At 49.7% G+C, this 26,355-nt stretch overlaps 1 protein-coding gene across 8 annotated transcripts in view; it reads right to left on the bottom strand.

Annotated features, from left to right (window-relative positions):
• Positions 1–26,355, bottom strand: part of TNS3 (tensin 3) — a 413,668-nt gene that overhangs the window by 203,555 nt on the left and 183,758 nt on the right. For all 8 annotated transcript variants that reach the window (XR_014782789.1, XR_014782790.1, XR_014782791.1 and 5 more), the window contains 3 exons: positions 26,041–26,201; positions 24,953–25,067; positions 24,783–24,866 (listed from right to left, as the gene is read on the bottom strand). Coding sequence is in view for 5 of the 8 variants with exons in the window: in XM_084800091.1 (XP_084656217.1) it covers positions 24,783–24,866; positions 24,953–25,067; positions 26,041–26,201 (360 nt within the window). In the remaining 3 variants the exon portion in view is untranslated. The remainder of the gene's footprint in view (positions 1–24,782; positions 24,867–24,952; positions 25,068–26,040; positions 26,202–26,355) is intronic.

Here is a 26,355-nt window from a genome sequence, read left to right as displayed (position 1 = left end):
GGCACCAGAGCTACAACAGCTTTCTTTCATCCGATCCCACTTTAAAATCACATCGTCTCTGAGGAACAGTCCACCCTCCTCAACCTGCCTCCCACTCCATCTCACTCTAATTTTGATACAAAATTCAATTTCTTACAAGACAAGTAAAGAAAAAAAAAATCACCACTCTCTTCCAAACAAAATAAGACAACCCCCCACCCCCCATAACGGACATAGCAGGTTCAAAACTTATGAGTTAAAATATTCAGACTATAAAGAATCAGAAAAGAAGAGAAACTCACATTTCAACAAAGAACCTGAGTCTCCAGGGATAATCAAATAGAAAGAAACTCCAGAAATGAAATTCAGAACAAATAAAATAAGAACGGGGTTAGGGACTCCTGTTGTGGAATGGACTCAGCAGAGCAGAGAGCAGACCTGGGGGGAGGACGAAGCACACAGGAAGATTCTGGAGCAAGGACGGAAAATAAAATGCAAGTATCCCGGCCAGGGATGAAATCGTAAGTATCACAGGAGGCCACACTGAGCGGCACCGCGCGAAGCAGAAGCCATACTGGAAAAGACATTTGCTCTGGACTTACCAAATACCAAAGAAGTCAAACCTCAAGTTAAAAGAAAATTGCCATGGATACCAAAACAGGATAAATTAAAAGGGCATACTGCTACTTAGTACGGTTTAAAAAAAAAATCTTTGTGACAACCAAGACAAAACCTTAAATGAGGTGCATTGTCCATTTGGGAGGCCATGATGGGACACCAATTTTTGTGCTAATTTTTTTTCAGCTCTTATTAACATTCTCAGTATAGGAAAACGCACTACTGGTGTGCCATTTGTATACAGCTCAGGGTGAATGTCTGTGTGTCTTCTGCATTTATCTGTAAACCCTTGGGACAGGTACAGCTTCCTTACCCTGCCCTCAGTACAATTCACAATAAATATTTAAGAATATTAAATCTGTTGCACTAATTAACTAAATGCATGGTCGTCCAAGTCTTATCCTTCAAATATTCTATGGCACCTGTGGCAGAGAAACAAATATAGTTTACACTGTCCCCGCCTCCACTGTCTTCCATGTGATAACGTATCTTCACTCACCTCCACCTGCATTTATTTCCAACAAAAGATATATGAAAGAAGGAAACCAGTACAAGGGAGTGACACCAGCATGGTCCTGCCCTCAGGAGTCAGAGAATGAGGACTGGACAGGGGTGTGCCCGGGCTTCCAGGGGACCCATGAATGGCTCCCTTCTGTCTAGAGGGAGCCTAGATGCTTCCTAGTGTCTAACAGTTACTCTGCTTGTTGCTGTTAATGGAGGAGCCGTTTACTTTTTGCTCATAGTCTGAGGGAATCCAGCCCACAACATTGGAGCATGCATGGAAGCAGGAAAATGAGACAACTGATGTGTCCACACTCAGGAAGCAAGTGTGAGCAGGGAACCGTGATTAAGTATGCACAGACACAGCCTGGATGGTGGGTAGAATTCACATTTAAACCACAACACAGTGGAGGTGGCATTTGATTAAGGCCAGGAAGGACAGTGGACTTCAGGCAGGTACAATAGCCTTGAAGAATACCAACCACTGGCCTGCTGCTCATGGGGAGAAGCTGTCCCCACCCTTCCCTGGGGGTACATAGAGAGGTTCTGAATTATGGATGGATAGATGGATGGATGGATGGATGGATGGATGAGTGGGTGGAAGGAAGGACAGGAAGAATGGATGATGAATGGATGGATGGGTGGGTAGGTGTGTATGTGGGTAGATGGAAGAAAGGATGTATACATACATGGATGGGTAGGGTAGATGAATGGATGGATGGATGGATGGATGGATGGATGGACGGACGGATGGACGGATGGACGGACTGATTTATAGATGGGTGTGAGGGTGAACAAGCGGTGAACAGGTGGGTAGGTGGATGGATAGATAAACAAATGGGATGGACAGATAGACAGACGAGGAGGAATGACTGGTTTAGAGCTTGGAGCTGAAGCCCAGAGCATGATGTGGAAGTTTTGCCAGAGTCTGGCTGAAGGGAAGAAGGAGATGTAGATCGCCCCGTCACACCCAGTCCGAAGAAGCAAGTATAGATCTTTGGAATCTTAAGAGCAGTTCATGAGTAAAGTCTAACACTTCTGCTTGAGGATTACGCAAAAGCTAGCAGGGCATGGAGGAGTGAGGTGGTCAGCATCTGTTGCTGTGACTGCTGCTCCAGCAGGCCGCACACAGCATCACTGGGCAATCCTCACTGCTCCTGTCTCTGCTTGCTGAGTTCCTGAACCTTGAGGATCCAGGAAACTCATGCCAAGATTCAGAAGCACTGAATATGCTTACATGGTGCCAAAGATTCCCTTCGAATGAGCACGGGCGGAAGAAAATCAAATCCCACTTTGTTCCTGTTATCACCCTGTTTTCCCAGAAAACAGCAAGCCCAGCACTTCCCATGAAAGTGGCTTTGTTTATCATTCATTAGCACCAACTCTGGGGGGTACTGTGGCTGGGTGGTTCCCTGGCCTTGTGTCAGTATTTAACCCTTTCTTTACAGAAGCAGCTGCCTAAGCAGCAGGCTGCATGTGCATGCTAAGTGCTCGATGAAAGGACGCCCAGGCATTTGGTACAATTTCTTCTGAAGATCTCCTTCCCTTGCCTGCACTCAGAAATGCATGTCAGCAAGAGGCAGCCCCTGCACAGCTTAACACCACAGCAGCGAATGTGGTTACTATCTGGACTTTGGCACTCACAGAAACACGGGCGGGCGCTAGCTGCTTTTTTAAGGTGGCAGGATGATGATCAAGTCCAATGACCACATTGCAAAAGCATAAAGACGCTGGTGGAGGTACCGGTTTGCATGGCACCTACACAGAGCAGGAACAGAGCTGCCATCTTATGAGGCTTCCTTTGGGGCCACAGGACCCTACATGGGCTTTCCCTATTTTGCATGGGAGGAAAGTGGAGCCTGGAGTTTGGTCCACCTTCCTAAGTTCTCCTGTGCACTGTCTCTGCCGACATAAAATAGAAATCCCACAGCATGGGGGAGTACACTGGAATCTTACTCAAGGAACTAAGACAGCCTCTAATCACGCAGACCTCTGAAGATTCTTCTGCACAGGGTTCTAGAAATTCATGCATGAGAAGAGCAGGTAATGGGCACTGCTCATTACCTTCAACATGAGAGTCTCCGGTAACACACTGCTGAAATGCCACCAGCCAAGATGGTGAGGAGACTGTCCTGGGTAACACACTGCTGAAATGCCACCAGCCAAGATGGTGAGGAGACTGTCCTGGGGCCTCAGGTCTATTTTCTCAAGTTTGCACCCAAAACAAACTGAGAAATGACCCAATATAGGGACAGAGATGATGAGGGAAAGAGGAGAGTGACCTCTACAACCAGGATGAGGCATCTGAGGAATCTCCATCGCTATTGTCCCTTGCAAAGTGAGCAATGACCTTCCAAAGGGGACACACAGACATCACAGAAGGGACAATGGGTTTTTAAAGCAACTACTCAGAGGATCTACAGGGCAGACTCAGTCCTTTCAAACTCTGCCTTCCTGAGGGATTCAGTCCTCCCCTGCTAACATGAGTTTCCATAGAGAGAGGTCTGATGGGGTCTTTCCCGGACACCAATCAGCTGCTGAGAATTTCTTGACAGTGTTGTTTTTATCTTTTATCCACAAGATACACTCACATTTCCCCTCTGCTGCTTAAATGCACAGAAAGAGGTGGAAAGGATAATAAATCCCTCGTTTGGAATCGCAAGCTCATCCTACTCTCTGGGTTGTGCTCCTTAGCTGGTGTGCCCTTGGGTACCCAGAGACCTCTGCCTAGCATCCCTTCCAGGCCAGGCCGGAACTGGGGGGCATATGCTCAGCCTCCTGGGATCTCAGGAATGCCTGCAGTCTTCGCTCCCACTTCCTTTGCGAGAGCAAGGGTGAGAAGAGGTCACTGGCATTCTTCCAAATCATCTATTTTTATGCTTTCTTTCAAAAGCTGCTGCAGGAGTGTTCTGTGGGAAGCTGAACACCAGTCACTCTGCACTGGCCACTGTTGACTTGTAAGTTAACAAGAAGACTCTGTGTTCACAGGGAAGACCACTGCTCTAGGCTGGGAGCCTGGACAGTAGGAATATTATCCTCATCCGTCCATCCACCTACCCACCCACTCCTGCATCCATCCACCTACCCACCCACTCCTGCATCCATCCACCTACCCACCCACTCCTGCATTCATCCACCTACCCACCCACTCCTGCGTCCATCCACCTACCCACCCACTCATGCGTCCATCCACCTACCCACCCACTCATGCGTCCATCCACCTACCCACCCACTCATGCGTCCATCCACCTATCCACCCACTCATGCATCATTCCACCTACCCACCCACTCATGCATCCATCCACCTACCCACCCACTCATGCATCCATCTACCTACCCACCCACTCATGCATGCATGCATGCATGCATGCATCCATCCATCCATCCATTTCTATCTGCCTCCTTCCCTCCTTACTGGTCAGACCCCAGTTAAATAAGCAGCCTCCCTTGCCATCACTTGAGAGTCCTGGCACATCTCTTAGCCTGAAATCTTCCGGCACAACACATGGCATCCTGGATACATTCTCAGGATCTGGGGACTCCCAGGTCTTCCTCCTTATCATCTTATCAATGGAGGTCCTAATAGATGATTTCTGGAGTTTGTCTATATAAGTATTTAAAAATTCTATTTCCAGAAGGTTTGATAGTAGTGAACTTTTAAGAAGCGGTCCTTGGCTTATAATTCTGCTCTCTAATAAAAAAAAAAATGCAATTAAAACCAGCTTTTCGAAAGCAAAGGGAAAATGGGAAGACAGCCATTTATAATGAGAGTGATTTTGTGGGAGCCCCAGACCCTGGAAGAGCAGCTTATGTTTCTTGGTGAGAATCTAAGTCCTGGCCTCAAGGCCTGTAGCTCGTATACAAACATACATATGAACATATGAACAGGAAGGCACATGCTTCCTTCTTGCCAAGCTTCTTCTTGGTACCGTCTGAGGTCAACGTTCATGGTGAATCAACTCTGCGCTCTGGACACAAGGCAAGGGTTTCATTTCCCCTGGAGGCCAGAGGTAGCCTAGCTATCGCTGGAGTTTCTAGTAGTCATAGTAGTTATTTTAAAGAGGGTCTCGTATAACCCAGGTTGCCCTCAGATTTACTGTGTACTCAAGGCTGGCCCTGAACTCTGGATCCTCCGGCTTCCACACCCCAAATTCTGAGATTATAGACATGTGACAGCACATGTCTGTAGCTGTGGGGTTGGAATTCCCATCTGCCAACAGCTGGATCACCCTTCGGTTCATTCTTATCCCAACAGGAATATCTCCTTTAAAAAGAATCACACCAGTCTTCCCTTTAACCAGTTAACCGGAGAGGAAACAGAGGCACCAATAAAACAGCTCACTCCAAGCAGGGCTTTGTGTTTTCCTGCTCTTTGGAGATGACCCATTTATTCAGAGACTTTCAGAGGAACTGGGACACATACACCCTGTCCTGCTCACTCGCTGCTGTGTACAGAATCCCAATGTCTCCCCCACAGAGTGCCTCCAAGCAGCCTGGACCGTGGGGTACAGTAAGCATGGCCAGCAGCTCTGGAGGTCCTCAGCTACTCCCAAGGGATGAACATCCTGAAAACCCACTGTGGTCTGCGTTCTCAAGGAACCAAACACTTCCTGCCTGCTAGGCTTTCAGGGAAAATAGATGGAAGGATGCCCTGGGGTGGGGAGACACAGGAAGCTAAAAGACAAGCCTCGGAGTGTGGGTACGGGACAAAGGACAGAGAGAGGCCCCACTTGCCTGGTGACAAGAATCCTTGCAAAGCCAGACCTGAGGTCAGGTCTCCAGGATGTTCATCCACACCTCATTGTTATTTAATTGTGATAAAAGAGACATGAGTTATTATCATGGCCTTAAGACCAACTTCAATGTTGTTGAGCCATCGCCGCCATCTAGCTCCAAAACTTGCTTTTTTATAAACTAAAGCTCTGCCCCCTGTTAACCAATTCTCTTTCCTCCCCTGCTCTCAACTCCTGGCAACTCCAGTCTCCTAGGTCTGTCTTTATGATTTCTCCTGTTCGGGGACCATATTAAGTAAACTGCGCAGCACTTGTCCTTTAGGGACTGGCTTACTTAGCATAAAGTCCCTGTTTTTCCCGAGTACACGTGGTGGCCTGTGCCAGGAAGTTGTCCCCTTGCTCGGGCTGAAGACCCGCCCACTGTGTGGAATTCCCTATTCTGCCCACCCATCACTGCGGCAACCCCTTCACTGCTGCAAGGACATGAGCATTAGAAGTGGGATTAGTTATAGTTGCTCCTTTCTTAATCCTTTAGCCTGTTTCGTTGGGCACTTGGTCACTGCAGCAGAAACTGGCCTCAGTTCCTGAGCTGCGCCCACCCAGTGGGAATAGAGACAAAGAGGCTTAAATGAGGATGGAGTGCCTAAGGGTGAATGGAACAGCACCAGAAAGAAAAGGGAAGGCATCAGCCCCCTGCGTCCCCAGGGAAGGCCTCCTTATGCAGAGGAAAAAACAACAAAACAAAACAAAACACCTCCAAATGCAGAGGGAGTGTTTTCACCACACTGGAGGACCAGTCTTAGTTCCTTCAAGATCCCTGGCCTGACTGGGCCTGGGACCAAAGCTACATCAAGGGCAGACCAGTGTCTCCAGGGGAATGAACCATGGAAGGGCCAGTCACAACTTAGTGGTGATGAAATACTCCTAGCAAGCCCTAGTTGTTCCAAATCTCAGTCCTGGTGAAGAATTTTAGTCCTATCAATGGCTCCGCACACAAGCAGAAGTCTTGGTACTTTGTGTCTGTGGTCGGAGTCCCCAAAGGTGACTCCAAGTCCAGCTGACCTTTAGAAATGGGGCACGTGGAGGATGCTCAACTTTGCTTCGGCCCTACTTAGACGAGAGCCTATCAGTCAGTATTAGAGGGCTTCATGCACAAAGCCCACAGAGTCAGGACCCGAGTACAACCCTTCTCCTATAATGAGCACACCACCGTGTTCTGCGTTATGCTCAGACCTAGGGTGCAGAGACACCATGCCTGATATTATGTCTGGTGTCTCTGACTGAGATGTCAAAACCTTTATCTCCGGTGGAAGTTTATGATGGACGTAAATCTAAAGAAGTCACCCCTAGAGGACCATTTCCTCTTGTGCATTCTTGCACCCCGCCAGGCTAAAGATACCCAGGACCACGGACAGTTTGAAGAAGGCTCTCCGCTTCCTTCCTGAAACTGGAACATCACTGGTCAGATTCCCAAGCAAGCCCCTAACTAGACGATGGTACCACTGCCCAGAACTTCTGATACTATGAGCTACAGGGTACACAATACCAAGAGGTCTGTAATACCTCAAGACCTCAACTTTGATTAGACGTAACAAAAAGTTATGTTCTCACTGGGTGGGTGACATCTGGCTGCAATTGCACCTGACACTCAATGCATTTGACTTGTCTTTAAGAAAAATTCATAGACTACCACCAATGCGTTACTAGTACTCACTGTCTCTGTGGCACTCAATGGGCCTCCTTAACTTTAGAACAACTGACAAATGCTCAACGCCAGCACCCATGTAGTCACTTTCATATCTAATGACTCCACTATGGAGATCTGCACTGTGTTAGAAACATGGGCCCGGGGACAGTGATTATCAGCTAAGGCTTGTGCCTTCAAGTCAGCCCATGGAGGGGACTGGCATTCTCCCTGGCCCGGGATCCCAACCTGACCCTTGGTCTTCCCAGCCTTCCCTCTTTAGCATACACTTGTCATTTTTTACACTGTGCAAAGCACTGTGGGTTAGAATTCTGGCGTCTCGATGAACTCAGGGCCATAGCTCAGTCTACACTAGCAAACAAGCACCTACTGATCTGGCACCGCTTTGGATCTAGAGGTCAGCAGCTTCTCCCTCACCACTCTCCTGCTCTCACAGGCGCTACCCTCTCCCCGTGCCTCCCTTCCTGCGTCTACATCCTATTCTCCTCTTCTGATGAGGACTACAGTGGCGCTGGACTAGGCTCCACCTTGGGGGACTCACTCCACCTTGGGGGACTCACATCAACGTAATTACCTGTGTGAAGATCTCCTGTCCTCATCAGTTACATCTGAGGTCAGGCGAGGGCATCCACGCAGCCCTAACACAGGGATAAGGTTTCAGCAAGTGTAGCCTTGCTTGAGGGCAGCAGGGTGAATGAGGGTCTCTATCAGGGTTCTCGAGGCTCGACGAAGGAAGGACATGTGGTGTGCACGCAGCATGATCAGGCTGTGACCACCTTCTAAGGCACTGGTCCTCAACCTACCCAGCACTGAGACTGTCTAGTACAGTTCCTCATGTTGTGGTGACCCCCAACCATAAAATTATTTTCATTGCTTCTTCATAGCTGTAATCTTGCTATTATGAATTGTAATGTAAACATCTGTGTTTCCTGATGGTCTCTGGTGACACCTGTGAAAGGGTCTTTTGATTCTCTCCAAGGGGTCGCAGCCCAGAGGTTGAGAACCACTGTTCTAAGGGTTAGTCATAAGGAAAAAGTGGCAGGGTGGCCTGGTGCTGTGTGTTGCATGGAGGCTGCTTCTGAGTACTCTCTTCCACACCTTACAGGATGGGGATTCTGACTAGGCTAAGCCATACCTCCAAAGTAGACAACCCTGCCCCAAACCACGTGTCCCATGAGGCCCTGCACCAGCCAAAGGGTTGAGGAAGACCCAGCCCACAATGTCTCCCTCTTCACCTGATTCTTCTCCCTTCTTAGCCTGTGGCTTATGGGGGAAGCTGGGAAGGGCCCCAGAGTAGGATACAACCCCAAGTGGGCAACTGTACATGTGCCCAGAACTTCTGGCATTGTGAGCTGTAGGACACACAGCAGAAGCCTTTTAGATCACAGCCACTTTGGGTTCTGTGTTTCCCTCACAGGTTTCTGATTGTTTCACACTATCCATGTTAACTGACCCCAGAGGGTAAGCTCATCCTTTAGCCATTTTGCTTTTGGCTGGCTTCTCTTTCCTGAGAGCAGTGCCTGGCAAGCATCACATGCAGTGTGCCACCGCATCAGGGCTGAGGGCACTGCCTAACCAGCTCCTGAGGCAAGTCCAAATCTCAAAAAACAGGCCAGGACACTTAACACTGCCTAAATGCTGCCAGGCTGTGTTGGCACTTGGCTGGACTTCCTAACAATGTTTCAAGCGTTTCATTAAAATTGTTCCAAAAAGTAACAACTACCCAACAGGCTGGTTTACAGTTTCTGTCATGGAGGATTCCTTTTATGAGAAGGGCATCTTGTGACAGAACCTTCCGTGCCCGAGGCTCTTAACTGGCTCAAAAGGAAGGGCTCTTTCTTGTCTCATGGTAGTGAGTTCAGGGTTCCAATGTTGAGGGCTGTGCTTTGAGGGGAAGGTGATACAGCAGAAAGTGACAATGATCTGCTTTACTATGCACTGTCCTCTCGAGGCCTGGCCGGTCAGCTGAAGTTCATAGCGGATGGGAAAATGCTCACTCACTTGTCTAGCCAGCCGGTCAGGAAAGATGACTGCTGGAGAAGGCCCTGGGACAGCCACTCTTATCTAGTGACAGCATCCACTGGGCATTTCCTGGATTCCCAGGGGTCTTCCATCATGACAGAGGCAGGAGGTTCCAGCACATAGGCTTGTACTAGAACATGTAACCCTGGCCAGAAATGGTGCCCAGCTCCAGGATATTGGTGCAGAAGGCGACAGCAACATTTAATACAATGGAGAAGGGTGTGAGTTTTGGAGAGAAAGTGAAGCAAAAAACTAGCTATAAAATGGAAATTACATTCTGTCCCCCCCCACACACCCCCTGACTCAGGTGGAATACTATAAGGTAAGGGCGAGAAAGCGGGAGCGGTTGCTAATTTAGCTGTGACAAACACAGGACTGAGAGCTGAGGATAAATGTTCTAAATAAGTTGGCAAAATGTCTATCAGGCAACTGTGCCTGAGACAGGACTGAAGAACACACAGAATTAGAAATTCTGTCCCCAAGGAGGGATGAGCCCCACACTCTCCACAGCAACAGTGCTCTGTGCCCTGATGTCCTTGTGCACAGCCCCCCCCCCCCCCCCCGCCCCACAAACTCTGCACTTCTGCTGAGGACACTGAACCTCTTAGGCAGCCCAGCACAGAGTCACTGTGACTTCATAGGCCGAGGAGGAGGTGACACTCACCAGGTGCACTGAGTATCTGTCCCCAGCCCAAGCACTGCGGTCTCCACGCAGCCAGTCTAAGCACGGCTCCCTGTGTCCTTCCTGGCCTCCTCTCTTCAACCCTGAGTGGCCCAATCACTATAGCAATCTGTGTGCCTTCTCATGGAGAGCGCATCTGGGTTTTCCGGGAACTATTTTCTTCCTCTCCTCACCCAAGGTGAAGGTTTGCTTAACAATACACGTGTCCTGGGTGGTTTAAAAGAGACTCAAAACCCAGAAGGTCAGAAAGGAAAGGGTCTGCCAAAGTGATCTGATACTCTTCAGAAAGGAGAATCGTGAAAACACTTTCATGTAAAAGTGAGGGACTGAGGCAGAATTCCCAGTTCACTCCAAGTGGAGAAACAGTAATACCAAAACTGAACCCAAATAAGCCAACACTGGCTGAGCTCCTACCTTCTGTGAGTTAGGCTTTGGTAACTCAGTGTCTTTACTCTTTAGAGTTAGAATTACAAAGTTTCACCACCACCACCACCACCAGCAGCAGCAGCAGCAGCAGCAACAGCAACAACAACAACAACAACAATGAAAAAATCTGGAATTAAATGTGTAGATGAGACTCGGAAGACTCATCACCATTATGACATTTGTGCCCAAACATGACACTTCCTTTCATTTATTTACAGCTATTACATGATTTCTGAGACAGGGTTTCTCTGGGTAGCCTTGGCTGTCCTGGACTCAATTTGTAGACCAGGCTGGCCTCGGAGCTCACAGCAATCCGTCTGCCTCTGCCTCCCGAGTGCAAGGATTACGGGTGTGGGCCACTGCACTGGGTTCAAATTATTTCTTAAAAAGCTTTACGCCGCTGGGCGTGGTATTGCACGCCTTTAATCCCAGCATTCGGGAGGCAGAGGCAGGCAGATCGCTGTGAGTTTGAAGCCAGCCTGGTCTACAAAGTGAGTTCAGGAGAGTCAAGGTTACACAGAGAAACCCTGTCTTGGAAAAAAACAAAAAACAAAAAAGAAGTTTTGCAGATGTTCCCTTTTATGTACAATGTTACCTGAAACACCTCTGAGTGACTTATTACTTCAGTGTCTTTTTATGGCCACCTAGTCTAGGTGTGACATAGACTACAAAGGTGACAGAGACCTTGGTGATGCCAAAGAACTTGCCAGATATCAGAGTGAATGGGCCACCAGGGAAGCAGCACGCCCTCATACAAAGACCGAGTCTGAAGTAGGATGGGCTGCTGGCTGGGCAATGTGGATCTCTTCCCAGAGTGTACACGGCAGAGACTCCAAAACCCACTTCTTCCATGATTAGACCCAGTCTTTTATAGACTCTCCTCTCTCGCTCTTACTTCCTTATTACATTGAGGAAGCTCCATAGAACATTCTGGAAGCCTTTCTAGCCATACCCAGTCCTTCAGGGAAGTTGGCCATCCTACTGTTCACCACGGTCTTTCAGGCATGTTTAACCAAGTACTCTTCTTTTCCTGAGGCTAGTCAAAATCAAATACCATACAGAGGCCACCACCCAAAGCCATGTGTCACACGAGTCCTTAGTGGCAGGACAGAGGCTGAATTGGTCCCCTGGGATCCTCCTGGGCCTTGCGTTCTCACTGTGACCTGTGATTCTAGAACCTTTAAATCACAAATCAGTCCCAGGCCGGGCACGATGCCGCACACATCTAATCCCAGCACTCGGGAGGCAGAGGCAGGTGGATCTCAGTGAGTTCGAGGCCAGCCTGGTCTACAAAGTGAGTCCAGGACAGCCAAGGCTACACAGAGAAATACTGTCTTGAAAGGAAAAGAAAGAAGGAGGAGGAGGAAAATAGGAGGAGGAGGAAAATATGAAGAGGAGGAAGAGAAGAGGAAGAAGAAGGAGAAGAGGAAGAGGAGGAAGAGGAAGAAGAGGAAAAGGACAAAGAAGAAGAAGGAGGAGGAAGAGGAGGAGGAGGAGGAGGAGGAGGAGGAGGAGGAGGAGGAAGAGGAGGAGGAGGATGAAGTAGTAGTAGTAAGTCCCCCAATGGACAGATACGAAGCACATGGACAAAGAAGGAAAGCTGGTCCCAGGGCTGTAGAGACCACTTTCCGCCCAGCTTCCACACAGCACTGGCACCTACCAGTCTAACCTGCTTCCCCTCAGTGGGCAGCTACATGCCACTGTCTGTTCTTTCGGTATTAAACACGAGGCGGGGGATCAGAGAGGTTGAGGAAGGAAGGAGCCAGGAGGGCAACAAACTGTCCTCAATGTCATGCACTCACCCGGAACTAGGGGTCACCGCAGTCCCCACCCCACCTCCTGACACACTCTCTCTGTGCTTCAGGACAGGGGTGAAGAAGATGTCAGCGGAGAACTGCATGCAGGCAGCCATCACTCCCTCTCCCTCTCAGGACTACTGAGACATCCTGGTGCCGTTACACACATAATTCCATGTATGTGCCAGGCGCCCTGCTAAGACACATGCAGGCAGACAGACCTCACTTCATCTGAACTCCGCCATGTTCCCATACACATGATCACTCCTCTCTTAGGGACCCGGAGGAAGATTCTTGCATGGTGAGGTAGGGAAGCTGGTTCACAGGAAATCAACCTTGCCCCCGCCCCACCCCCACCAGCATCACTGAGGTCTCTGCTTCTGCAGCCCACCGCTGGAGCCACCCCCCTCCACATGCATGCGTCATAAGACTTGTCTTGGAAAGGACAAGGAACCTGTTGCACAGGTTTGCTCTGAGCGTAGGGAAGAAGACACAGGGTTCTCAGGAAATAATTTATAGTCCTGTTGTTGGGCCTCGCCCCTGCCCCGCCCCCGTACCCTAGGCTCCACTGAGGCTGATGGTAAACATGAGCTCTGTGTCAACACAGATGGATGGAGATGCTACATTCCATCTCACCTAAGACTAGGAAAACGTTTCCATCCGAGAAGGCCAATTTTAAATGTACTGACATCCATATGGGACTCATGGAAAAATGATGATTTTGTGTGGATTCCATTAAAAGAGCAGGAAGCTTTTGAAAAGGCATTTTCTTCCCTTTTAACTCTAAGTGCCTCTGGCTCTTAGAAGGAACAACACATAAAACTTACAACCAGGAAGTTTTACAATGCATAAAACTTACAAGCACAGGGCAGACCCTCACCTGCCTGGGCTTGCCTTGGGGCTTGTGCAAGGAGGGCTTTCTCTCTAGAGTCTGATGCCTGCCTCCTCTCTCCCTTAATCTCCCGTGATGCGAGCCGCAACACATACACACAGCCTTGTATCTGTAACGTGTCCACGGGAAGGATCAACAGATACCCGCAAGAGACCACAAAACCTCCCACACCACTTAGAGCCCTGAGTATCCCCCCGCCCCACCCCCTGCCCCACATGTGGGGGAGGCAAAGGCAGCCCCACCCCAGGAGGGAAGGATAAACGAGGGTACCAGTCCTCCTGATGCAGACGCTCTGCTAGCAGTCTGAACAGATAACTTCCGTAAATGCCTGTTTTGCTTCAAAGTTCATGGATTTGTTTAGAAATCCATGACTGCTCCAAGCACAGAAGAGACCAGAGATCCTTATTAAAAGGCCAGCATCTGCTCTACAGGCTGCCTGCTTCCTTAGTGCAGGGCAATGGCTGTCTGCAGAAGCTGTGCAGGGAGCAATCTCTTGAGGGCCTATGGGGTGGGCTGTGATAGAGAGAACGGGGCAGGCCCATGGTCACATCAGTTGAACGCACAGAAAGTTGCACATCTGTAATCCAGGCTTTTGTCTCCCCCCCTCCCCGCCCCCCACGCCAAAGAATATCAGCAAAGACAGAAAGCTTGCCTTCTCCTGAAGGAGCAGTCTGGCTGGCTCAAGGGTGGGGTATCTTGTCCCAAAGTGGGGACTTGAGAAATGTCATGAGGTGATAAGGGGACTCAGAGCAGAACACTGTCTTGCTATCTTTCCAAGCCCCATTTCATCTAGGTGTCCTGGCCACTAGAACTAGGTCTGTCTCCTCCTCCACCACCTCCCTACTTCCACCACTACCCTCCCCACTTCCACCACTACCCTCCCCCCACAGCCCAGATCAAGTTTCAGCAACTGGACGTGCCCAAAGGATCCAGAGCTCAGAGACACCGGGAACCCAGAAATAGCTCCCAGAGAAGGCACAAGGCCATCTGTTGGCTTACCTGGGCACCTAGGGTCTGGTCAGTCCATGAAAAAGCCTGGAATCTGTGAGCCTTATGGAAGGCACTCTGCAGGGATTGTCCCCAGCAGCCCCGGGTGGTGAGTCCCGTCCCAACAGCGTCCCCCCACCCACCCTGGGAGGGCTCTGTACTCTGCCAGTCCCGGGGGAGTCAGGGCGAGAGGCGGGGCTGCCACCTCCAAAGAGGCCCATTCAGAGGGCAGCGGGGAGCGGGTCGCAGGAAAGAATCCGCGGATTGTTGGGCGGCCACGGGCTGCTGCGGGCCGCCTGCCCAGTCAGTGCCTCCAGACTTGGCCCCGCCCGCTCCGCGCTGCTGCCGTTCGCTTCCTTTTCATTCTGCTTCCCTTCTTCCTCCTCCTACCCCCACCCCCTACCCCAAGCTCTGAAAACCTCCCTGCCAAAAACCCACCCTAGCTTAATGCCACACCAAGGCCCTGGTCACGCAGCCACGCCTCACACCTGCCCTTCTCGGCAGGCTGAGGAGCGAGGAGGGAAGGCGGCCTCGGTTCGGCAGCTGAGCCTCACCAAGGAGGACCCTTTCCTGGTAGATGGGGGAATCACCTCACCCCCACAAAGCCTTCACTACAGCCTTGCTCAAGGCAGCCAGGAAAACTTCTCAGCTGCAAAACACACCCCCCAGTCTCTGCTCAAACTCCAGACGTCCCTCTTGGCTGTAGTGGGAGCCAACAGAGACTGATCTAGAACCAGCCTGCTTCTCCTGGCTGGTAAACGGTCCTACCAACGGGTTCTGGGAAGTACACCTCTTCTTCCTCCTACTCTGTGCCAGCCTTTGTGTTTTGTCTTAGGGACAGACACAGCACTCCAGGTTTTACCATGCAGTAAAGGCAGCACAGAGTGGACGGACATCCGTCCTGTCTGATGGGTAAGGCCAAGTCTCACTCTGCAAATGTGAGCTTCTAGAAACTTCTAGAAAAGTCCTCCTTGAACTTCTTCTGGAAGAGAAGGTTCTTATGGTCGTCCCCCCACCCCCCACCCCACCCAGGGATGTTTCCTTGTCAGCATGTGCTAGTGTTGCTTTCGCTTCATTCGCACAGGGCTCTGCACAGACAGACATTACCGGTAAGTTTCCAGCACTGCTTGCTAACCATCTTGCTGAATGAATCCTAAGCCTGCCCAACAGCAACTTGGGAGCCTAACCAAGAGAGGCCCCTCACTCCAGGCCCCTCCAGGCCACATGTCTAGGGCACAGCCAGGAAGACCCCTGAGAAGACACTTCCTCTCCCTGTTGTTTACGTGCCTGCAAAACAGCTGCTCCTGCTATGTGTGTGGGTGGGGGGTGGGGGGTGGGGAGCCTGACCCCAACCCAACAGCCTCAGCAGAGGGCTCGGGGCTAGGCAAGGTGGATGTACCAGTCTTTCCAGTCATGACTTCCATCAGAAGAAGGACACACTCTCAATGGCAGGTCCATCTCCTCTGTGGGTCCCACCCACCCACAGGCCAGAGGCCTGGGGACAAACTCACAGAGATGGGGGAGGAAGGAGGCAGCTGGGTGTACTGAACTTCTGACTGTGTCAAAGCCATGGCCCCAGGCAGATCTGAGTGAGCCTCAGGGAGACTTGTTTATCACCCCTGGGGGTCCCCCCTCGGCTGCAGAGTTGGGGACTGAGTTGACTTTGAAGCATCACTTCCTTTAAAGTCATTCTCAGAAACCCTACTATTTCCTCTAGAGATCAGGGTCAGTATCTGGACAGGAGACAGGTACCCTGAACCAGCCAGGATGCCCATGGGAGGGCAGCAAAATCCTAAGATTCAGCAGAACAAAAAATAGAGTTCTTTTTTTGGTTTTTGAAGACAGGGTTCTCTGTGTAACAGTCCTGGCTGTCCTGGACTCACTTTTGTAGACCAGGCTGGCCTCGAACTCACAGCGCTCTGCCTGCCTCTGCCTCCCGAGTGCTGGGATTAAAGGTGTGCGCCACCACACCTGGCGAGAGTTGATAGAACCGCAGCCCCATGAATGGGCTCGGCCAGCCCTTCCCTTTGCCAGCAAGGAGGCTTGCCCCATGATATCTGGGGCCTTGAGCCACATACTTGGTACTCCAGCCCACTGTGGAGTTGATGTATTGGTCCCTAGACTAGAAAGCCTTGTCTTTATTACTATTCACTATACAAAAAACAACAACAAAAAAAAAACTTTAATTTTTCAGTATGAGAGATGAACCCATGACCTTAGAAGCACATCCTACCACTGACTTTAAGCCCCAGCAGGAGGCAGCAGAAGCTGGCCTCCAACCCAAGGGTCTCCTGTCTCAGTCTCCCTAGAAATGGTATCACAATACTCCTCGTGCAGCTAAAAGGCTCATGCCCTGGTTGGAACTATGACAATTGATACACGCCCCAGAAAAAGAAACCAGGTGCTTTGTGTGTAAGTTGTAGGTTTAAGAGGGTGGTGTTGATGTAATCTGAAGGTCCTATCCATAGCAACTGGCACTGGCCTCAAGACAGAGCCAGATTGAACCTGTCCTCTCCCCCCAAGGCCCCCCACCCCCACCCCTGCGCCACCAGAATAACCACCACTACAGCTGACAATTCCAAGTCACTCTAGTGCCCTTTTCCTTGTTTGTCTGAGAATCAACCACCCACCAGCAGACCCAAAGGCAATGCTCCCAGACAATTTTGAAGAGGAAGGCTTTACAATAAAACACAATCCATCCAAATCCATGTGCTTACCACCTCATGGTCACCCAATAGCATACCCTTTGGAGAAAACTGAACTCCAACAGCTGGTGACACTGACTTTCCACCAGTGTGCCATGCTGAGACGCGAGGAACACCAAATCTACCCATAATGTCCATAGGGGCACTTAGGTGCTGTTTTGCCCTTTTCCCCACAAAGAGCTCCTGTGTCTGCCTGTGTTTTCTGTAAATGTGCTCACTGGTCCTTCCTCACAGCTATGGGCATGTCAGTGGACAGTTCCTATGCGGTACTCATACACTCCCAAGTGCAGGTGTAACCAGGAGAATTTACAGACGTGACCACCCCTGTGCTGCGTACTATGTGTCTGTATACAGTGGTCCTCTTGAGATCCACAGCTCTATGCATGGGACGAAAACCATGCTTTAAGACGGTACCTGTACCATATATGAATGGAATTTCTGCTCTGCCATCCATCCCTAAGTGGTACAATATATTAAAAATATGCCACATTTGCAAGGCATGGGGGTTTTAAGCATATAGGAGAATGGATAAACAGAGTAGCAGGCATGGTGGCGCACGCCTTTAATCCCAGCACTCGGGAGGCAGAGGCAGGCAGAGCGCTGTGAGTTCGAGGCCAGCCTGGTCTAAAAAGTGAGCCTAGGACAGCCAAGGCTACAAAGAGAAACCCTGTCTTGGCAACAAAAACAAAGTAGACAAAGTCCACACCGCCACGCTCAGTACACCCTAAGAATGATACCTACATGGTTCCTAGAGCCAACACACAAAAGTCCTAAAGGAAGAGTGTCTACAGTATGACAGGATCCGGTACTTAACTGTACTAAACCGGTCACCTCCCTCTTCTGAGAAAGCGCCCTGATCTGAGGGGGCACTGGACACCTCTCAAAGGCCTCCGCTGACAGCAGGGAGCAAAGGGAACGTTCACATGTTCACATCCTCACAGCTCTCAGCAATGCAGTTCATGTGCCCCTCCTTCAGATCCCGCCCCCACACACCCCACCCGCACATCAAGCACAATGGGGGCACCCTGGCTGGGAAGGCTAGCCTGAGGGGACAGTGGCACCAGGGTTCCAGAGGAGACTCCAAAGCATTATTCCGCTGTTCTGAGGCCAAAGGCTATGTGACGCCTGGAGACAAGCCTGGGCCAGGTGGGCTGGAGGTTAAGGCCTTGGGAGAAAATGAGGAGACAAGCACCTGACTGGCTTGCCCAACGAGAAAGCGTTGCCATAAATGTCCTCTGCTTGTCCTGCATATGCCCTCCAAGCTGTCTACATTTAGGCGCCTACCTGGTTCAGGGTCTGCAACGGATTTTTGGTTTCCACAGCTGCCACAGGCCGGGCTCCAACCTTATTTATTGTCCAGCCTGACGTCAAACACGCTGTAGATAGCCATATGGGATTCTGGGAGTACACTCTGAATTAAGAAATTCAACTCCAGGACAAAAATTGGGGACATTCTCGCAGATAGAAGGTGAAACAGACCCTCATCTCTAAGACAGCATCCCTGATCCCACACATAGGCCTCTCATTTTTCTTTGTTTAAACGACATTTTAAGAGGTCGTACAGGATCAGAGACAGCAGGGCCTCTGTCACCATGTCCCAGAGCCATCGTGGGGACTGAGAATCATCACTGGAGCAAAAACTCCTGTTGTCAGCATGCCTGAATGGCCTTTACATGGTGACCCACAGGCCGGGACAATGAAATGAGCTGATACGTATGATCAGAAAGCAAAGATCCCCCCTTACCCACTACCAAGCCAGTCGAAGGATGCACCCTGATCTGTTCACAAGGTTCCGAGCAAGTTGGCTGCCTGGTGGATGAGGTGTCAGCAAGGGATGTCAGCCGCTTGTGTGTACTGAGCTGCATTCCACGCTGGCAAATCCACATCCTTCTAACAGCACACTCACAGGGCAGTGCTGGACTCTGACCTCCATGAACCTATCCATGATGTTTACTTTTAGAGTATTTACAAGCAGTCCACTTTCTTTTTTTTTTTTTTTTTGCTTTTCACATTCTTTATCTGGAGTGAGGAGAAGAAAGGCTGTTGTGAATTCACTAGTCCACACCCTTGGCCGGGGCTCTCGACTCCCAGGCCACATTCTTTGGCGCACGTTGGTATGTTGAGTGTATCACAGGCATCTGCACCGACAGCATATGCCTCCCACACAGAGAGGCATATACACTCCCTCACACTCTTACAGTTTGTGCACCTAAATGTAAATACGCAGAAGTGTGCATTCGCTTTTTAAGTTCAGTAGATTCAAAGCCATCAAGGTACCCCACAAACGTCACCTGTGTTTACAAAGTATGTGTGCTTCTAGGTGCTCTGTAAAAAAAGAAATCCTTAGCTATTTATAAACATTCAAGCAGTAAAGGAGCTGGGTATAAAAAGCAAAGGGAAAGCTGGCTGGAGCATTTTATAACATGTCAAGCCTTAAAGATGCCAAGTTTAAAAAGAATTATGTCTCAGAGGAAGAATAGCAGGCTACCAAGAAGAGACTTGATACCCTATGAGCATATACAGGGGGAGGAGGTCCCCCTCAGTCACAGTCATAGGGGAGGGGACTAAGGGGGAAATGGGAGGGAGGGAGGAATGGGAGGATACAAGGGATGGGATAACAATTGAGATGTAATATGAATAAATTAATGAAATATTTTTAAAAAACAATTATTTTTTTAATGTTTATCTTTGAGATTGTAGTATAACTGTATCATTCTCCCCTTCCTCCACTCCAAACCCTCCCCAAGTTTTCCTTTATTTTTATGTGTATGTGTGTTTTGCCTGCGTGTATGTCTGTGCACCACTGTATGCAGTGACAGAGGAGGCCACAAGAGTGTGTGATCCCCAGAAGTGGAGTTGTAGGCAGTTGCGAGCCACCCTATGGGCGCTGAGAATTGAACCTGGGTCATCTGGAGGAGCAGCCAGGGCTCCTAACTGTTGAGCCATCTCTCTGGCCCCCACTATATTTCTAAGCAAAAAAAAAACACTGCTTCCAAATAAGATCAACTGAGAGCCCCCCTCATTTTCTCTCTCGATTTCTGCCTCCTTCCCAAACACTCTCAGACTCCCTTCTTCCTCCTCCAACAAACACCATCCATTCCTGCCCTCGAAAATTCCACCAAACTCAGCTCACCTGAATCCTAACTAATTAGCTCACATACTAACTAGTTAGCCTGTATACTAACTAATGAGGCATCCTTGGATGCTCTTATTCTCTACAGAGGCAGTAAACAAACAAATGGGCCCAACCTCCAACCCTTCACAAAACCCCAAACCAACCCTCATATCACTATGCTAAACACAAAATAGAAATTACAAGCTTATAAAAGCAGTCCCCTGAAGTAAACAAACACTGGCCATTAGTCAGCCTAAAGTCCTCAAATGTTCTCTAAATAACAATTATAAAAAAACTGTTATGTGACAAGAATGTTCTGGAAGGACAGAGGAGCAGTGGTTATAAGACATTGTACATGTGCTAAATGACTGAACTTTCACTTTAAAGTGGCTGTGATACGTGAATTTTTCTCTTTCTCTTTCTTTTTTTAATTTTTTTTAAAGCTATTTTGGAGCAGTTACAAAGGTAAGTTATGTCAAGAACACAACTTTTTTTTTTTTTTACATGAAACATTTCACCGTGGTTTTTATTTCATTTATTTTGGTAATATCAAGGCTAAGAACCATCTAAGAAATGCAGGATGTTTTACATCTTTACTTCATACATTTTTTTTCTTCTACATATATAAAGGTTATTAAACAAAGTAAATTGAGTAAATTCTTCTAAAAAGGCCCACATCTGTAACCCTACGACATTTATGGGTTCCATTATGATCACTTATGTTTCAGGGGTACAGCTTGGCTGGTGTGACAAGGCATCAGCAGACAGCTGCACTCCAGGCTCACGCTGGCTGTTTGGTCACCATCCTCCCCAAGTTCAGGGTCTCATGTCAGCCAGGCAAGGATGCTCACAGGGCCCCAGACAGTTTCTCAGATGCTGGCCCTGGCTTCTTTCCCGGTGTCTATAGCTGCTCTGCCGTCTCCTGTGCCTGCCCACCACCCTTCATGTTATCACAAGCTCCTGGGAGAAGCCAGCAGCAACACTCACTGTGCATCAGTACTGAAATAGCCCTCTCTCCTCTGGAGCAGATGCTTCTGTGAAAGCCAAGAGGGGCCTTGTATGAGGAAAGCAAGCTTCCTTGGCCAAGAGAAGCCCAAGGAGCTTCTCTGTCCCCGCAACTCATGTGCTCTGCGATGGCCCCTACCTACAGTGCACGTGTTAGGAGATCAACACCAGTGTGGCAGCCAGGAGATCTAAGAAGGAAAGGCCTAGGCACATGGACTCTGTCCTCACGAAAGTGGCAGTAGCACCAATCTCAGGCATAGGTTCCTTCTACGCAGGAGAGCTCAGACCCCTCTCTTTACCTCCCCACTCCCCATGTGATGCCTTCTGCTCTGCTGGGACCCATGAAGACACTCTCCCAGTCCCATGATCTTAGGCTTCCCAGATTCCTGATCTGTGAGGCAAATTTCTGTTCATTATGAACTTCCTGGGCCACAACAGTGTATGATAACGGAAGGCAGACTGGGACTCTCTGTGCTGTCGACAACAGTTGTGACCACGGGTCTTCCATTATTTACAGCATCGCCCCTTCCTTTGCTGTTTGTGTTCTGGTCTTACAACCTCGCTGATTCAGTTTTGGGTCTAAGTCAGGCACCTGAACTACCCACTCATGCTCGTAAGCACTCCCAGGAACTGCATGTGTGGGCTGTGCTGTGCTGGGACAGATAAACCCTGCAGTGCTGGAGACCTCTCTGGGTCCACCCAATAAGGAAGTGACAGAGCTAGGGTATGCGTGTGTGTGTGTGTGTGTGTGTGTGTGTGTGTGTGTGTGTGTGTGTGCGCGCGCGCGCGCAAGCATGCATCTGGCACCTGAAAGGAAATGACTACAGGACAGGTACTATCCAACAATAGCAGCCTCAGCTACCCAGTCCTCCGTGTTCACTGAGACACCCCCCAAAGGCGAAATGGGCACTTCTAACAGGGGAGAGTCATGTTGGCAGAGCCTGCTAGATCCTAGCAGGCTGAAAAGCCTTCCAGATAGCTAGACAGAAAATACAGTGAGGTTTCTTCTTCTTCTTCTTCTTCTTCTTCTTCTTCTTCTTCTTCTTCTTCTTCTTCTTCTTCTTCTTCTTCTTCGTCCTCCTCCTCCCCTTCTTTTTTCTTTTTTATTCTCATGTGTATGTGGGTATGCCTGAATGAATGTATGTGTATCACACTGTGCAGGAGCCCATAGAGGTCAGCGGTCAGAAGAAGGCATCACTTTCCCTAGAACTGAAGCCAAAGGTGAGCCAAAACTGAGCCACCATGTGGGTGCTGGGGACAGAACACGGTCGTCTTCTTCAAGAGCAATCAGTTCTCTTTAGCCATGACCCCACCTCTCTAGCTCCCCTAAATTGGCTTCTTCAGTTTATTCAACAACTAGCATGTCCCAAGGATGCTGTCGTTTGCTCTCTGCCTACTGTTTAACTCTTTGCTGGAGGGTGGCTTGTTTCTGGGTTGGCTGGGTGCAGCATGCAGAGAGCTGGCTGTCTCTGGAAACATGACTCCAGAGCCATATAGACTGAGTGTGGGAGGATGTGGAGAGATGACACACGGGAATACGTGAGCCCTGAGCGGAGGAAAGGGCTGCCTTCAGAGCCAACCCAGGCTTGAGACTGGCACGAAGACCCTCCCTCCCACATCCGTTCTCGTCTTTAGCAATAATTCTGCTCAGAGATCCCACTTCTGGTATCCAACCACACTGAGTGTCTGACCAAGCTTCCCGACTCTCAGCTTTAACGTCTAAGCTCGAGGTCTTCACCTTCGCTTAGCAGGAATCCAGCCAGACTACCTTCAGCAGGAAGCCCCATACCTGAGTCTCCTGTAGTAATTTTCCATCCACCTTAACCCTCCCCCCCCTCGTCCACTACACTCTGCTCTGTGGTGCTAGGACCCAGCTGACATCGCCGCATTAGGGCTGAGCTCGGCAGTCTCACTGGCTACGACAGCATCTGCTCTTGTGCTCCAAACTAGTGCCCAGTGGTGTGCCTTTGGTATCTGCCAAGGGGCAGGATTTAAATACAAGTCAATGAAAACTTTCCATTCCCAAGAGATGCTGATTATAGCTATGCATGGAGTCACCCACTTGTCCTCCCCAGAGTAGAAAAGATGCTACCTCAAGAATCTAATTCACAGAGAAAGGTGACTTTAAAATGCACATGGCGTTTGCTGAGAGTGGGGAAGGGATGGCTTGACAGGGTTTGGGAAGTTTGCCTGGGTTGTCAGTCTGACCCTGGAGGCCACACCCACCTTCAAGGGGTTGGTCCCGGGGGCACCGACTGAGCACTCTGTGTCTGTGCTGGCCACTGCTGATCTCTAAGCCTCTGGCTCACTCAGTCCACTGAAGGTGGAGACCATCCATGGCTCTCCCAGAGCACAGACCATGGCAGCAAAAACCTGTACTCAGATGTGAGCTTTGTGTTCCACAAAACGTCTAGCAATGGACCCTGAAGGAAGCTGACATCCACAGTGACGAACAAGCCGGTAGGACACCTTGCTTGTTTTAAGATTGAGAAGCTGTCTAGGAGCAGGCTCTTGAGAGCTCAAAACCTGGAGCTTGGGTTACATAAGTCAATTGAAAAACAAAGCAAAGCAAAACAAAACAAAACCCAACTGTGCCATGACCTGCTGGACAAAGAGAAGCTTGAAGATGAGGCTGCTTGGGTGCTGCCTTGAGGAGAATAGCAGCAGCCTGGGGAGAGAAAGCCTTTATGGGGCAGGTGAGTGAACACTCTCAGAAAACAACACAGAAGAAACAAAGGCAGCCTGTGGCCGCTCCAAGGCAGACAGAGTAACCCCGGAACCAAAGTATATGTCTTCAAGGCCCTGCTGCTAACCAGAGAGACTGTCCCAGTCTAGGGAGAGAGGCTACCATGGGTCAGGCACTAAGGAAGAGCTGACGCGGGCTAGGATGTTTCTTTGGACCTCTGATGGACTGAGATGCCTGTGGAAGATGCCCGGTCAAGTCAGGGATTAGGATGCATTCTCAGGGAATAGCAAACAGCAGATTACAATATGAAAATTAAATGAGCAAAACATATATATATGGGGCTTCTCTCCACCTGCTTATGCTCGGTCCATCCTGAGAGCCCAAGAAACGTAGGTAACATCTACCTGGAAGAGACACTGAGAAGCTCACTGGGCTGTTGGCGCTCTCTCCCTGTGGTGCAAAATACGGAAGGTCTCCGGGTTTCATTGTAGAAAACAAGAGAAAGCATCAAGTACTCAGGGAGAGGAAGACCAGGTGTGTCTAGGCTAGGAGCTGGGTCACCCGCAACAGCAGACAGAGATGACCCGTGTAGTAGGGTGCATGCAGATACCCTGCTCTCTGCTGAAACCCATTTTCTTAGTGAAGCGGAGCGCACGCCTCCTTCAAAGCCCTTGCTGAATGGGGGAATCTCACCAGGATGCTAAGCACCTATGCTGAGCTGACGGCATGCGAGTATCAAACCTGAATGTCCCTACAAATGCCGGGAAGTCTGCCAAGGCCTTCCTGCTACTCAACTCCCAATCAGTGGATTTACAACCAACATCCCAAGCCCTAGCAAGACACGTCCTTGCCCAAGGGTTGAGATGAGATCTAAACAGAACTATTTCTGCATCAGAAGATGCCTGGGTAGAAACAGCCAAGGGTTCTTACCGCGTCCTCCTTTGCACAAACTGGCTGGGCTGCTCAGCTGGGGCTCAGGTGGGCTGAATGGAGGGTAGCGTGGTGATGCTTTCACTGGAAAAGAAAAGTAGAACAAAGGGCACCATTACACTCCACCTTCTGCTGCAGTGTTAGACCAAGCCAGTGTAATTCTTTCTTACCATATGGTGTTTCTGGAGACACGGGGAATGCTGGGGTCAGACACATGGACTCCTTGCTGTTGGAAACCCTGCCATCCACCATATCGAGGTCAGCGGGGTACGCAGTGATCATTGTCTGAAATCGCCATGGAGGGAGAGGAGAAAAATAAGGAATCCCACAAAGGTCCCTTCCACACAGATGTGGTCCCTCAAGATGGTCTGGAGACAGAACCCACATCTGAGAGTGGGGCCAGGAGGAAGAAACTGGCATCACCACTGTGGGCAAGGCTATCGCCAAAGCTGGAGTACAGAGAAAAGGAGGCCAGCTACTGTCATCTTAGTACAATGCTGGACAGCCAGGAGACAGGGTGAGGGAGACTTGAAGGAACCCGGGAATCCTTAACTACATCGTTGTCACAGATAAGTGAAAATATACAGGAAGTCGCACACAAAACAGAGCAAACTTCGGGAGAAATTATCTCAGATATCAACAACATATGTTTGTAAGAGTTAGGACGATGAGCTGTCTTTTCTTTCTGCCTATTCTAAAGGCTCCAACTTTTCAACTTAAGAAACAAATGTATAATTGGGGTTAATTATTTGGGGGGTGGTGGTGGCCTGTCACATTCTGACGAGAAGCTTTAATTACATCTCCCTCAGGGCCATCATCTGCACGGAGGATTTGGGACCTGATGGGGCAGACCAGAAGAAGGTCTACATTTGTGCTGGCTGTGCTGTCCATCTGCAGGGTCCTGCTAGTGCCAGGCCCATGCTTCCTAACCCTCACAACCCGCCTGTATGCTTTGCATTTCACATCCATTCTACAGATCAGAGCACTGTGGCTTCAATTGCCCACACAATGTACCCCCTGTCTAGACCTATCTAGGGATTGTGTGGACCCCACATAGGCCTTCTGACATGTGTTCCCAATCAGAACCCCTGTCTGTCACTTAAGAACCATGTCTGTCAGACAAGAAGGACAGTCGAGGACAGAGAGGTCACAGTGAATGAGGACCTTGGACAAGGACGTGGCACAGCCATTTCCCTGAGCATAAGGGTAGGACCACAACAAGGGTTGAGTGGAGATGGGGACAGGGGCCAGCACATACCTCTTTGATGTCTGCAGGAGAGGAAAATGACCCCAGGCTTGGGGCTGGGTCCACTCCGGCCTTTCCCCATCCACACTTAGAGAAGGACACCTGGCTCCCAGCATCGTTGTCATACTGTCCGAGGCTCCGCTTCCGGAGCCGTCCCCCAATGGAATCATCAACTGAAGAACAAGCAAGGAGAAAATCAAATGGGCTTCTGGGTATTAACCTTAGAGCAGCAGGTCTACACACCACTCATAAAACCCATCTTAAACTATTTGCAGACAATGCCATCACTAGTCAGCCACTCCACACAGACGCGAAGGCTGCTACGGG

Source organism: Acomys minous, assembly GCF_964271855.1.
Source record: "Acomys minous genome assembly, chromosome: 10".
Lineage (NCBI taxonomy): Eukaryota > Metazoa > Chordata > Mammalia > Rodentia > Muridae > Acomys > Acomys minous.
The sequence above is the reverse complement of the archived record's forward strand: the minus strand, read 5'-3'. Positions and strand labels throughout refer to the sequence as shown.